This window comes from Pagrus major, chromosome 17 (assembly GCF_040436345.1).
Source record: "Pagrus major chromosome 17, Pma_NU_1.0".
NCBI classification, from domain to species: domain Eukaryota; kingdom Metazoa; phylum Chordata; class Actinopteri; order Spariformes; family Sparidae; genus Pagrus; species Pagrus major.
The window spans coordinates 27858616-27873576 of NC_133231.1; the positions used below are offsets into that span (position 1 = coordinate 27858616).

The 14961-nt window shown below is 40.6% G+C and overlaps 1 protein-coding gene across 1 annotated transcript in view; it reads right to left on the reverse strand.

Moving 5' to 3' along the window:
- Nucleotides 1-14478, reverse strand: part of thsd7ab (thrombospondin, type I, domain containing 7Ab) — a 147154-nt gene extending 132676 nt beyond the window's left edge. Inside the window, exon 1 of the mRNA XM_073484541.1 lies at nucleotides 14328-14478. Coding sequence (XP_073340642.1) covers nucleotides 14328-14478 — 151 coding nt within the window. The remainder of the gene's footprint in view (nucleotides 1-14327) is intronic.
- Between the last annotated feature and the right edge of the window lie 483 nt (nucleotides 14479-14961).

Sequence of the window (14961 nt, forward strand, 5' to 3'; positions counted from 1 at the left end):
CACCACTAAAAACTGCAGCAGCACAACATCTCGGGTTTATAGACAAGTGAGGGACCCTTGCCTTTTGTCAAATATAAAAACTCTTGCTCTGTTATCATTTTTGCTTTCTTCATCAACTCATATACAGCTGAAGGAACCTTGCTCTCTGGGGCTGTTAAGAGTCATTCTGGAAAACAGGAAATCACTGACTGAAGTAGAAGAAAATGAGGCAGCTTCACAAGAAAAATAAATTACAATGCTCCATCAGAAAAAAATGAAATAAAATAAAACCTCCACAGATTGATGATACCAAGCAGTGTGAGATCATCGAAGGTTGAGTTTTTCATTTAAAAGACAGGAAGTCTGCAGCACACAGCGACGTGCCCTCCAAGAACTTCTGGCACCGCTGTAATTCTGCAAAACTTAGCCCTCATCCTGAGTGTGAGAGTGTGCCAGAAAATGGGTGAATGCCTGTAGCAAACCGGCAATTTTTCACTGCTTACAGGAGGAAACGACCCTATTCTTCCCCCTCTGTGTGACCACTGGGTTTTCAATATGGGCCCTTTCAGAAAAATGAACTGGGAAAATGTAAACACGGAGTTGATGGATGACATTTTCCGAAGCTTTGTCTTGCAATTAGTTGTGGTTCAAGTGCTCCGAGGCTCTTCAACAACTTTCAGACATTTTTTTTCTTTGATGACAAAGACTTCCTGCTGTGGAGCTTCCGGACTTGTTTTGTTCAGCGACACACAGGTAAAAAAAAAAAAAGAGTCTACCCATATTACTTGTGCAGTTCCTGTTCTCACCCAGATCAAAGTGCCCAAAAACACGTTTTAATTATAGATTCTGCTGGGAAAGGGAAAAGTGTTGTGAAATAAGCTGAGGTTATAAGAAGTGAGCAAGAGGCTTATTCTTAAAATAATAATGATACCTCAACTAGGGCTTGGTAATAACTATATTATATTGTTATTGTGATATGAGACTATTTATCTTCTTAGATTTTGGATAACATTACAGCGTGTCCCAAAAAATGACCTTAAAACTGTGAGGGAAGGGTTGGTTGGTTATATCGGACCTGGGCCACCAAGCCAAAGCATCCGCATTTGACAACCTGAGAATGACACTCAGAAATCAACTATCTTTCTTCAGCATTGTTGATGCATTAAATGTCCACCTTAATTCACACACCGGCTCGCCTCACCTTCCTATTTCTCTCTTATTGTATGTGTCTGCTCTGTTCACAGTGCAGCATGTTTTATAAAGTCACTCAAAAACATACTTTGGATTTTGGATTTTTTTCACTCGCGATTACGTTTTCACAACAGCAGCTGAGACTGTTCATTGAAACAATCGATACCAATGTTATGACATCGTACTAGTGAGTTGCACTTACAAGTTCTTACGAAAACAACACATAAGTAGGTCTGCATTAAATAGGAGCAGTCGTATCACAATCAGTGCATTTACAGGATGAATACAACACCAGAGATTGTCTCACTTTCTGTTTTTCTCTGCAGAGCATGTGCAATTATCAGTAGACGGAAGTGTCCACTAGTTAATCTATCGCAGCTGGCGATGTTCTCTCTGAAGGATAAAAACTAAAGGTCAAAAAATGCAAAAATGTGTTGCCAAATATTCTTGGCCTCAACTTTATCTTGATTTGGCATAAATGTTGTCTTTTCCTGGTTTTAAAGGCTGCATTACAGTGAAATGGATGTAATTTTCTGAATTTACCAGATATTAAATTTGGTCTTGTACTTGCCTTTAGCCACTTAGTCAACATTATGTCCACATTACCAATGATTATTTAACAAAAAATCATTGTATTAATATTTTGTATAACTACCAATTCCTATAATGTTGGTAGAAAAAAGTATTTGGTCAAAAATATTGTTAAATTTGATTTTGTCACCAAGTCCAAGCATTTATGAAGTGCTTTCGAGGAAATATCGAGGAATATATCATGTGTCACATTACAGCCTATAAATATCACCATATCATGTAAGGCCAAATTGCCCATCTAGCTTCAACTAAGCAAATGTTAAAATGAGCGTGCTGTAAATAACAGTGGCGTGCAAACACTGCAGGATGAGATGGGGTAGAGATATAGAGCATGTGCCTGCAGTAAGGTAGAGGTCAGTGTAAACATGTGCCACATTTTATCACACAAGTCTCTTGTGACATGCAATGACGTCATTGTTGCAATGACTGGTTTGCTCCTAGCCATGAGTCATCTGTGATGTATAGAAAGAGCAGTAGCATAATTTATTCTAGGTGTTATACAGTAAAACAGATGACACATAAGGATAAAAGGATATGTAAAAAAAAAAGGTGGGTGAACATATAGTTCAGTTGAACATTTGGGCCCTTGACTATTTGAATGCAGAATGAATGGTGCTACAGTACAAAGGTCTAAGTATCTTGCACATTCCTGTTGTCAATAGAGGATGAAGAAGGGCAAAGCAGAACAGCCAGTGGCTCTGAGGAGAGAGGTCACACGTGCCATGATGAATTACAGTAGCCTGTCTTGGCTGCTTGTTCATTAATGAGTCCTCTTAGGGAAGTATGCTGCGACAACACAAAAGGACGCATCAACACCACATCAATTCTCATCTGCTCTTTACAGTGTGTCTGTAGTGTTTGGGATCTAATTTTGCGCTCTCATAATCGAGTACAGCTCGCCTAATCTTTATATGACAAGCGTTAATTTGCATATTTTATGGTGGCACTCTAATTTGATCCGAACACTTGGGACTAGAAAACCACTGACACTTATTACAGGCATTATCGAAGACCGCATTACTTTAGTTTGAAAAAGAGACTTGATTATTAAAATGTAAGTACTGCACACATGACATATGAAACACTCCACTGACCTTAATAAGTCACTTGGTCATACTGGCGAGATGGCAGACCAGCGGCTTTCAACAACTCATACAAGTCAGTCCCTCCAAAACAAACAGTATATTGCAGTAGTAGGCTCTTTATCTCTACAAATACACGTTTATTAAATGTTTAAGACATTAATGCAAAGTAATTCAGTACCCCACAAACATCATCCACCCACAAACTTGACCAATGATCAATACTGTGGAAAATACAAGTTGACTCTTGATCCTGCGAATTACTGCCTAGCTAAAATCTATGTTTATAAAAAATAAAATTGGAATATAGAAAATCACATATCCGCTCAGTTCTGAGAAACTGAGACCTGACCCGAGACCTGATTCTGACCGGGTCCAACTCGGTGGCTTTACTTACTACAATGTATATTGAATTTGTGTGTCAAAATATCTTACACACCAGTGGATCTGAATGGATGAAGTGTACTCAAAAGAGAGATCCAGTAGCCATTGTAAAAAAAAAAAAAAAAGAAGAAGCAAAAACCAAAAAAAGTATTCATTTCAATCTTTACATTATATTGCTTTTGTATCACTGCTGATTTAATTGATAGTGTATGATGCCACTAATTAATCAACGTCAGGTTCGGGTAAGTTTCCATGGTTCTCTTTCGGATCAGGTTCAAAGATGTAGTAAAGCTTGGACAAATCATAAATGTTCAGATTTTTTTTAAACTTAGCAGACTTTGTATTTGTCTTGATATGACTATCACTGCAATGACTATCTTCAATTACAACTGAAGAAGACCCAGTTCAGTTACCCTAGATTCAACCCTCCATGGATAAACATGGTCTGGATGACTGAGACTCTTCACAGACATACAGCTATTAAAATTTCTGTAAAAAAAAAACAAACTAAAAAAATTGAATTAATGATAATGCTAAGGTTTCTTATCTATGAGACTGTAGTTGCTTGACAAAGCTAGGTAAACTTGGGTATCATCTGCATAGTTACTGTTTTGCATAATTTGCCCTAATGGACATTTTGACCTGGACCTTAAAATAAAGCACTGCCACATTTTTCTTGACAAGGTTAAAAAATGCTTTACAGAAAGAAAAACAGCAGATAAAAAACAAAAACAACAGCAGGATCAAAGATGAAATAAAGTTAACATTGTTAAATGGCAATAGTGGGAAGATCCAGCATAGTTTAACGAGTCAAAGAGCAAAAAGGTTTGGTCACCTTTAGTTATGAGCCTGGTTCTAGAAACAACCAGTAGAGCTGCAGCTACTGATCTCAGAGAAGGCCCAGGCACATAGGGAGTCAATAAATCCTTTATATAATTTGGAGGGAGGCCATTAACGCTTTAACAGTGATCAATATCATTTTTAAATCAATATGGAATAAAACAGGCAGCTGTCGTGTGTTCCTATTTCTGTCTGCCTGTTCAAACTTGGGAAGAAGCCTTCTGCAGCAGTTGGAGTCAGTGAAGTGAGGGCTGAATGATTCCTGCATTAGGTGCATTACATTAATCCAGCTGTGAAAAAAAAAGCATCTTTAACTTTATGTAAATTGAAAAATTAAGAGCTGAAAAACACCACCGAAAATGATGAGAGAGCAGTGACAGTAAACCAGTAAAGTTGAAGGCCTGACAACTAAACACTGATCTGAAATTCACAATAAATAATGATAATTTACTGTAAGTTCACTACCAGCAGCATTGTTTTCACACTGTCATTTGATGTGTTATTGATGTTATAAAAACATCAATAAAGGCCACTTTAAGAACATTTGAAGGTACTATACTCTCCTATTAGTCATCCCAAATGTTCAAGTACGGTAGCCTTACACCTTCTTGCTCACAATGCCACTGCTGTGAAACGCAACTGTTGTTCAGAAGATGTAAGACGATAAAACAGGGTTTTTACTGTATATACATTATTATGATTTTATACAACTATGCAACGCGTACCACTCAGAAATGATTCAATATCTAATTTATTCTCACTCACGACAGCCCACCTAGTGACACTGGCTAACTTCCACACAGAGATGGCAAGATAAGAGTGGCTGAGAAACAGCCTCTCCTACAATCTGTCACATGCTACCACTGAGCTGCATATAACTAGAGGTGTGACCACTAAAGAATACTCGTCCCTGACTGAAATTGCTAAAACAAGTAAAAAGCTGCCTGGTTATCGACATTGTGTTAAAGGGAAATGCCAACTTTCTCTCTATGGATTACAAGTGTAGTCTTACTGGGATTTACTGTGTGTGTGTGTGTGTTTATGTGAGTGTGTATTGGGATTGTGACTGCCAGAGACATAGTGTGTGAAGTGAACCTCATGAGTGTAGGCCCACGCCATACACCCACAGCACAATGGGTAGTGATAGGAAAAAGCTAATGGACGAGCAGATGAATAGACATTTGAATCAATGGATGGATGAAGAGTTGGATGACTTTCAGGATTTTAGTTTTAGTTATACAACCATTTAAAAGCAGCAGAAATAGCCTTATTGGTGAAGCATGAAATGACACAGAACCAGAACACTGCAATCTTCTGGAATGCAACTTTAATAAAACTTTAAAACTTTGCACTCGGCTGCAATTTTCTATTTCCCTTTGGTACAGAATTGATTTTGAACCGCTCAAACCAAGACAACTCTATTTTTGAATAGGATGCTATTTCTGTTCGTAATACACCCTATGACCATTAATGTCATCCTGACCTGAATAGTGTGCAGAGAAAGGGGGATGTCACCTGTTTTCATAGGAAAGGCAAGGAGGCCGGGGAGCGTTGACAGCCACTAGAAACACATTTATTTCCCATTACATTACATTATAACCTTTGTGGGACTTTCTGTGTGCCTGTGTGTGTGTGTGTGTCTGTAGTTTCATTTTTGGCAGCAGCAGGCAGCTGAAAAAAAATACCTCTACAGACCTACTGTATGCTACCAGCTAGGCAAAGATAGACATTAAAAATGATGTTTAGCGGGGTTGCTAAAACGATTAGTCAATTGATAGATGAGTCAACTAACAGAGAATTAATATGCAAACAAATTTTCTGTAAATTCCACTTTTGTAGAGCATTAAATTTAAAGGCTAGTTCCCTGATCTATGTTTAGAAAGATGTAATATACGTAAGTGGTTTGCCGAGAAATACTACGATCAAAACACTATGCTTTTCTCTTCTCGCTGATTTCGCGGGCCACCCAACGACCTAAAGCAAACAACAATGTGTTCTAAAGACATCCACAATTAGTGTTAATGAATAACTATTACCTTTTATATGTTTTATAGAAACAATCAATTTATTAATCAAAAAAGGCTTGATTAGTCAATAATGAACATCATCGTTAGCTGCAGCCCTAAATATATAAAATATAATATATAAAAGTAATTAGAAAATGTTTGTCAAGTGGAATAGTATGATTTCCTTGGTCTTCTCTGTAGGTAAATAAATGTCTGGGTGGGCAGTTTCCACCAAAACCCTGACAAATACTCTACACACAGCATGCCTGTCTGCTGTAGGCATGAGGAGCTAGTGAGCCCGATCAACCTACTGGGATATTCATATACGGTCAGCCCGGCCCTGCCTGGGGCCATCTGCTGCCCTCCCTCTAATCCAGGGGCTTGTCACTGATGATTAGCCAGCCACTCTATCACTCCCTCTCTCCCTCCACCATTATATATTTCTAGTTTATTATTTTGATACTAGTGTTAAGGCATGGCATGGTGTGCTCTCTCAGCTTAAACTCCTTTGTATGGATTTATTATGCCTACAAATCCTCTATCCTTCCTCTCGCTATCCTGGTCTCTCTCCCTTCCTCCTTCCTTCATTATATATTTTGGGCCTATTATGCTGATGTTAGGGCTTAAATAAAGAGTGCAGTCTCACACTTTTTTTCTTCTCTATGCATTTTCAAATACACAAATTAACAATATTTTCCAATTTCTGTTGGCCTGGGCACCTCTAATATGGCTGAGTATTTCTTGGCACAAAAGGACTTGAAATGCAGCTAAATTTCAGCAGCAGTGTCAAGAATAAGCACATCCTGTTTAACAGGCTCAATGCAAATGAGGTCAAAATTATCATTCAAATGTATAATTGAGAGGTTTACTACCACCTTCAGTTTAAATATCAGTTTGAAATTTTTCTCTCTCGAATTGTGTGAATAAAAAGCACTCTGTTAGGGTGAAGGTTAGCTGTTTGGAGAGCGCTTTGTACCACAATACGATAATATGATAAACAAGTGAAAATTACAACTGTTTAAACAAATGATATCTTTATTTATCTTGTTTTCTGTCCATGAGTTTAGCCCATTATATGCACGGAGCTTCTGGGTCTGAAAGGGGAAGCAAACGCAGAAGTGCCTTCTAATGGCCAGCAGGGCTTGACTCCACTGGCTGCAGTAAGTCCAATTGTATGTAAGCTTATGAGAAAATGACCCTACTTCTCGCTTGGTGTATGACTTCAGTTAACAGTTTTTCTAATGAGTTCACGGTCTCAATCTATGGTTTCAAGTCTTCTTAAGTAAAGCGTGATGTTCATTTTGTTTTGTTATGGTCCCATTTAGTGTAAAATAGACAATAAAGCAGGGTATGCTTTAGGGCGTGGCTACTATGGCGATCGTCAATCCTGATAGAGAGCTCCACTCTCTTGATCAGATTTTGTCACTTCTGGCTCAAAAATACCACGATGGCAACGGCCATAATTTCAAATTTTAGGATTTAAAATGGTAGTCTAAAAACCAATGGGTGACATCCCAGTAGGTTTGGTCATGCTAGCAGCATGGTCAGTCGAATGACTTTTGTAATCCCTTGCAACACCACGAGGTTGACATTTGTGGTTAGATTACCATACTCCCCAAAGTCTAATACTTTGGTTTATTCGTTGGCTGATATTATAAGCATAATATCTGCTATACATCTTCATGTTTGCATTGTCATTGTGAGGTAGCATGCTGATGTTAGCGTTAAGATCAAAGCACCACTCTGCAGCCTTGCAGGACTGCTAGCATTGCTCTAGATTCTAGATCAAGTCTTGTTAATTAATTACTGCTCTTTAATCACTGCTGAACTTTTTTTTTTATCATGCAGTCAAACTAAACTAAAATCAAAGCACAAAATGCACAAGGCAGAAGACACCGGAGACACCGGGGTCAACATCATTCCACAGACCAACACCATCAAATCAGGGATTGGCAAACACTGTCACGAACAATTACCTAAAGCCACTGTCCTGTCACTGTTGCTTAGGGTACTCTGAGGAATTACTGCATGATTGTTACTCAAGGATCCACAAACACATGGTTCGAAAACAGGCAGAAAATCTTTCAGAAACGGGGTCAAAACTGCAGAACAAAACTGTGAGATTCAATAACAAAAGCATTGTGATTATATAAGAGTAAAAGCATAAGCAGCTCAATATCAAAATGTAATGCTCTAATGATAGTCAGCAAGATTTAATGGTTTTGATTCCTTAACCACACAGTAGATTATAGTAGTCTGTGTTTACAGTTCATCGCATGATCTCATGATGAATTAATCTTCCCATAGCTTCTAGTTCTACATCAGCTTACCCACTAGTCAGTAAAGCAGCAACACCGTGACTGTGAGACAAGAAGCTTTTATCTTCAAAAAGGACTGTAAAATATGTCCATGACTACCCCAAAGCTGAGCAAAAACAAGTGATGGCCAGTGGGAGAGATGATGGATTAATGACGCGGCTGCTGGATGGAAAGGAGGATATTTACTCCTGAGCCTCCTCCATCTCTACGGCTTTATTAGAGTAGCATCGGTGGAGGCAGCGCAGCCACTAAATGTCACTGCTTTCTTCAATGACACGCAACCACTATTCCTCTCAGCCCACTGAAACCGCCTCGTTGCCTCTCGTGGGAGTTAAGGGCCTGTTTTGAATGCCACTCCCGGACCGCAAAAGTGCTTGGCTTCCCCAATACGGCCACAGGATTTCTTTGTTTTCCAACTTGTGGCAGAGCACAGATTTAAGTTCTCATTTTTGAAGAGACACCATAGGGACACGACAGAGAGAAAAACACATGTCTTCTCTTTATTTTGAAAAATAACATTGTGATACTGCTCAAAATGAGCATACACATGTAAAAAAGAGTAGGTCAGACTTTTCTGTCATATTCTAACCTTTTTACAGCAGCACGTGTCACATATATCAGGTCAAGGCAGATAATCAGACAAAAAACATCCCGACATAACATAAATCTATCACTGATCTGCTTACTCACACCATGACCTTTCACAAAGTCCACTGCTAACACAGCTGAATGACATAGTGCCCGATCTAAAATATGTTGTGAGCCATTTGAATATGGTGGAAGAAGTGGGAATCCTCTTATGTCACTCTAAATAAAGTTTTTTGGATGAAGTGTAATCTCTAATCCAGCCATCCCTCCTATATCTGTAATAGCCAGGTCTTAGTGTAAGCTCTACCATTTAGATTAAACAAACTCTGGTATCTCTTTGGCATCTTTCTCCCCTGGATGGATTGGCTATTTCAAAAACGCAGCAGTGTGCAGTGGAGAGTGCTATGGTAATATCTCTAAAGCCACAATCCAGATCAATCTGGGTCAAACGTGACGTATTTTGCTGCAAATGCTTTTAAAATCAAATGCAATGTCATGGTCCACTGTTGGCCAGCTCTGTATCATTCCTGCTGGGGTGACCACTGGAGCTCGAGACAAAAAGTAACTGTGAAAAATAGCTTCCTTCCTCTTTTAGACAGAAAGATGCTGAGGCCACATGGCTTCTCCTGTTGTTGCCTTTGCAGAGAAAGACTCCACAGGCTGCTGAGTGCTCATTTTCTGATGGTTGTAGGGCCAGACACACACACACACACACACACTACAGACACAATTAGCCTCCATTTCTACTCCAACCAAACCAAAAATGAAAACAAAAACACCGGCATACTGAATTAAAATAAAAGCCATTGGCATACTGTGTAACGAAAAAATTAAAATCCCAAGGAAATTGTCTTAATTTATATGCATGGCCTAAATTTGTTGCCTGTTGCTAAGGAATTTAAACAGTGGCTGGCCAATTACCTACCAGATTCTTGCTTGCCCTCAGGTGCTATGCTAATTAGGGTCATAGAGGGTCACGTTGTAATGCACTCACTCAAATGAGGAAGGATTCTCCAAGGGATATTCTCATTTGGGATGATGCCAGTCACAATCCTGCTGATATCAGAGCTACTCAGTCAGACGTGTGTTGCTTCCTGGTTTGGGCATAATACAGGTACGCAGGCATTAACACACAGCTATTTAAGGCAAAGGATTTTCAGGGCGTACCGAGGCAGCAGATTCTAATTTAAACCAGGGGTAATGAGCAGGGCTCAGGTCAGCTGAGGACATGAATGAATCACATATGCAGACAAAAAAACTCCTATTGCAGAATGAGGAATTGCGAATGAAAATATTTAGCGTGTTTAAGCTTAAGTGTTCACATTTCTCATGGGGTTAAGTAAACAGGGCAAGAGGAGCAACTTGATGCTTGATCAGACCGAGGCACCTGCAAGAGATCAATACTGTACTTCTATGTCTGTCTCAAGGCTCTACTTTTGAACTCAGCTTGTCCTGTGTTCAGTTACTACACTTTGGCTGAAGGCGTTTTGCCATATTAATGACCTTGCCTTGCTGTATTGAACTTGTGAACCCGTCACACCCGCTCTCCCTCAATTTCCTGGATGGCCTCTTCAGTGGGTACGCCATAATAGCAGGTGATTGTGGAAGAGCCACTAACAACCCTCAGCGGCGGTGACATCCTTCACTGCCGGTGCCTCTCTGAAGGCAGGAATGTATTCGGCTAACAATGGCCTGTCAGCGCTAGTCACCCTGTTGCCGTGCATTGAAAGGTGACATCAGCAGGACGTGGTGACACACAGCATCGCGTTCATAGCGCTGAAAGCTGCAATGGTCCTCATTGTATGATACTGTGTAGGACTAAAACTCCATTTTCTCTGCAAAGTGACAGGTCATTAGAGATGTTGGGCTGACAAATGTACACTCACATACAGACACATACACATACTCTGGATTCACAATGTGTTGATTTAATGTCCTGAAATGATCTCATTTGCTCATCTGATGAAACTGCACTGAAAGAATATTTATTTATATCATCCCTACTGAACTTTGAATCTAAAAATCTTACTCATTTGTACAGTCTGTGAACAATGACTAAACTTGTTCCCAGTTTGTGATTCATGATTTGGTTAGTCAACCATCCAGGAAGCTATTAAACAAAAGTTTAAATGCCACTGCTTTTTGTGGAGCACATAACAGGTGGCCAATCAGAAGCCTATTTGATAGTCCTTGGTTTGCTTTTATCTGTCTAAACTAACGCCTTAAAAGGTTATAAAATGTTACCTTTCAATGTGGTGACTCAATCTTATTGATTCATCTATCAAACACACATTTTAGGAGCACTTTACTGAGTGTTACTGAGCGAGTTCAGCATGCATTCGTGGGAAAACACACACATGCATGGTAAGTAAGTAATTAAGTAAGGCTTCATGCACGGGTTCATGACTCAGGTGACTTAACAGGCCTACGGCAGAGAGACACGTGCTTAGAAGTGTGACTTGACCTGGTGAGACGAGACAGTGGGTGACATGGGATTGGCTTAATCAGAGGCCAGGGGCGACTCCTGTGTAATCTGAATGATAGATAATCTGGATCTCAGGAGAGATTTACAGACCCACCCTCAGAGAGGGTCAGAGTTGATAAACAGTGATCAGATCAGGATGTCAGACTGGACTCTTAAATGATTCTGCACCTGGCGCAATACTCAACATATTAAAAAGACAATAACAATGTTGATTGTACAGATTTGTACCTGCACAAGGAACACTTATAGTCAGCCATACAGAAAACCCCAAGACATGGAGATGTTACAGTATGTGTTTTCCTGAATACACCATCACCTACTCTACCACCTGTAATTGCTTTGTCCTCAGGCAGACATGTGAGGTCTTGACAGCTCAAATCTTGTCGCTCCAACAACAGAGTCTAATGAAGCACGCACACAGTACCAGAACAGGAAAGATGCACCTGCTGTGTGTGTGTGTGTGTGTGTGTGTGTGTATATGAGCAGTTCTCTAATACACATGTTATGCCTCCTCACTACTGGCAACAGATAAGGTTGCTGTGGAATTTCAGCATATTTTACTGTTCACTGATTGGGAAAAGCTGCGGATTTGAAAAGAGAAAAGTAAAATATAGCATGAGTGGCAGACAGGGAAACAGAGCGATGAAGATGCAGAGGGAGACGTGCATAGGGAGTGCACAGTTGAGAGGAAGCAACAAGAAGAAAAATGGTGTGAAAATAGCGTCTGAGAGAGAGACAAACTCCCTGCAATCTCTCAAAGGCCCCCGAAAAACTGTGGCAAGTCGTTATCACCATCATCATCACCACCACCGCCCTCATGGTGGCTATAATCACTCCCGTTTTTTCTCCAGTTATCCTCACCGCCACCTTCAGAAATATCACTCGCAGTGTCTGGCGGAGCCTGTTGTCTCTATCTGCCTCATTTGAATAGAATTCTCGGAGCATAAAACTGCACTGAACTGTCTCACCTTCCAAAACAGATACATCATATTTTCACAGAAGGCAATAAAAGCAATGCAGGCCCAATTCCCCACAGTTTCGAAGACAGGGGCTGTATTTCAGCTAGACTCATCAATATGCAAAACATCAGAGCATAGCTTGCCACAAGAATATTCCCTCCACTGCACACTCTGCAAATGTGCACAAACATCATCACATTTTGTGTTTTTTTTTTTTTTTAAACAAGCTTCGATTGGCAAGAAAAAAGTATGCAAATCTTGTGCAAACATAATCACATTTTGATGAAAAGCACCAGGATTCAAAGCCCTAAATTGCCCTATGTGATTTTAATACTCTGCAGGCAATTGTCAAACCAAAGAGGCACAGAAAGAAAAAAGACTGGCGGAAATCAATGCGATACCTTTTATTTGGGAGGAAGTGAACAAACTCCAAGCACTGGCTTACATTTCAAAGCATAGAGCCTAGAGCTTTCCCGGTGAGGAGCATGTATAGTGTGGGAGAAAGGTGCTGTAGCGTGGGAGAGAGGCGTAATCAGGATGACCTACAGTAGGGTAGATGTAGGTTAAGTTAGTCCCTCTCTTTGCCTGCAGTGCTCACTCTGCCTTTCTCTTTCTCAAGTCTCTTCCCTGGGCTGTCTTTCCTGGGTTGTTAAATCCCTGCTCCTTTAATCTCCTTACTCAGCTACATCCTCTTTAAAGATGCAGAACCACAGGAGAGACGTGGGATACGTCAACTGGGGAGTGGAGCTGGGCAAGGCGGGGCAGGACTAGTGGAGTGGGGGTGTTTGAGTTAGGGGTTGGAAAGAGAAGTTGTGCTGGTATTGAGAAAATAAATATAGTTTTTGGTATCGGTGTAAGAGAAGAGCTCTCCTTAACCTCCTGAGCTTTTCTGGTTAAGTGAGGATTAAATCGAGTCAAGAGAGATGGTCATCTAATTTCTGCCTTAGAGGAGTGTGTGAATGTTTTTAGAAAGACTGCAGGGAGTAATTCTCTCAGTGTCCATGGGAAATCATCATAGTAATAATCACGGCTCACTGCAACATCTGTACTCTCTTAAATTAACATCCGTGTTTGGTAGCGGGCTTCCCATAACTCAATGGATCCCTCTGTGACACTCAATTTACTCCATGTGATTCTTCCTCCAATAGAGTTCAACACAGCTACATTCAGTCGGAACAAAGTGTGCAAAGATAAGAAATACTGAAACACCCATCGATCTACAGCATCTAATGCATGTGTGAATGTCTCCACACACCACATGCTCATGTCGTATCAATATCATCGAGAACCCTTCCACTATGCGTCCCTCACCGAGCTCTATTTTGCAGCAATGCCTATCAATCATCCCCGTGCTGTATCACACAGCAGCAACATTTCAATAATGGTGCATCACCTGAGACTCGGGAAGATGAAAGTAATCCATTCAAAAATGGATCACAGTTGTCCTGCGTGCCACATGATATTCAGAGTGAGGAGACGGCTCTACTGTAGATTTCTGGGTCATCTTTCAAGTGCATGTATCTTTGAAGTTCTGCATCGTAGAGTTGTATACCTCAAATAACAAATTTATGAGACAAAGTGTGTCATCTGGAGGTATTGTAGACCTGTGTGAGTTAATTAAGCATGAGGATATGTCTCTTTCTGTAAAAAATCCAAGAATCCTTCATGTTCATGATAGAAGGGAAACACAGTTGGATGCACTGATTTTAAATGTTCCCTAAAATCTAAAAGTTATCCCACATTTTCCACAAATAATGAACTGAAACGCACATGAATAGATCTGACTGTGTGAGTGTGGGAGGTCACATACCATAGCAGCGTCAACAGCACACACTACCACCATAAACGCTCCATATGTAAAACAAGGGATCAAATATAATCTCTAATTAGTGGTTTAGCTGTACCTGTTTCCCAGAAGTAGACAGACTTCCCATCATCTGTTTGTGCGCGAGCCTTCCAGAAACCACAGAACAGCAGCAATGTCACCAAAAGGTACCAGCTCCCCTCTGTCCTTATTTGGAGGGTCCCTGATGCACCCCTCCACCCAAGCCCCATGGTCCACCAAAGGATAAAAGTAAATCCACTCAGCTCAGAAGGTCAGCGAAGGCAGCGTAGGAAAAAAAAAAAGAGATAAAAAAAGAACGCTCGTCCGAAAAGGCAACAAGAAGTGAGGTGTGTTTCAGTTTGAGAGGGTGTGAGTAAGTGTGTGTGAGTGTATGAGAAGGGAAGATAAAGAGGTGTGTGTGTGGTGTGTGTTGTCAGTCCTGCAGGAGTTGAGGTCCGGTACTTGGTCTTGTGAAGGACAGAGAGAGTAGTTTTCTCCTTTTTGCTCCTGAGTTGGCAGGATGGTCCCAAAGGGAGGCTGTCAGTGTCGGGGACTGAGCTGCAGATGGACGGTGCGGTCTTCCTCCTCCATCGTATCCTCTTCCACTGTTCCCGGTGCTGCCTCTGTCCTCTGGCTGTGGAACAGTGACAGTGGGCGAGTGTCTGCAGTGTTGTTCGCTTCCCTCCCTCTCGCTTGCTCTCGCTCACTCTCTC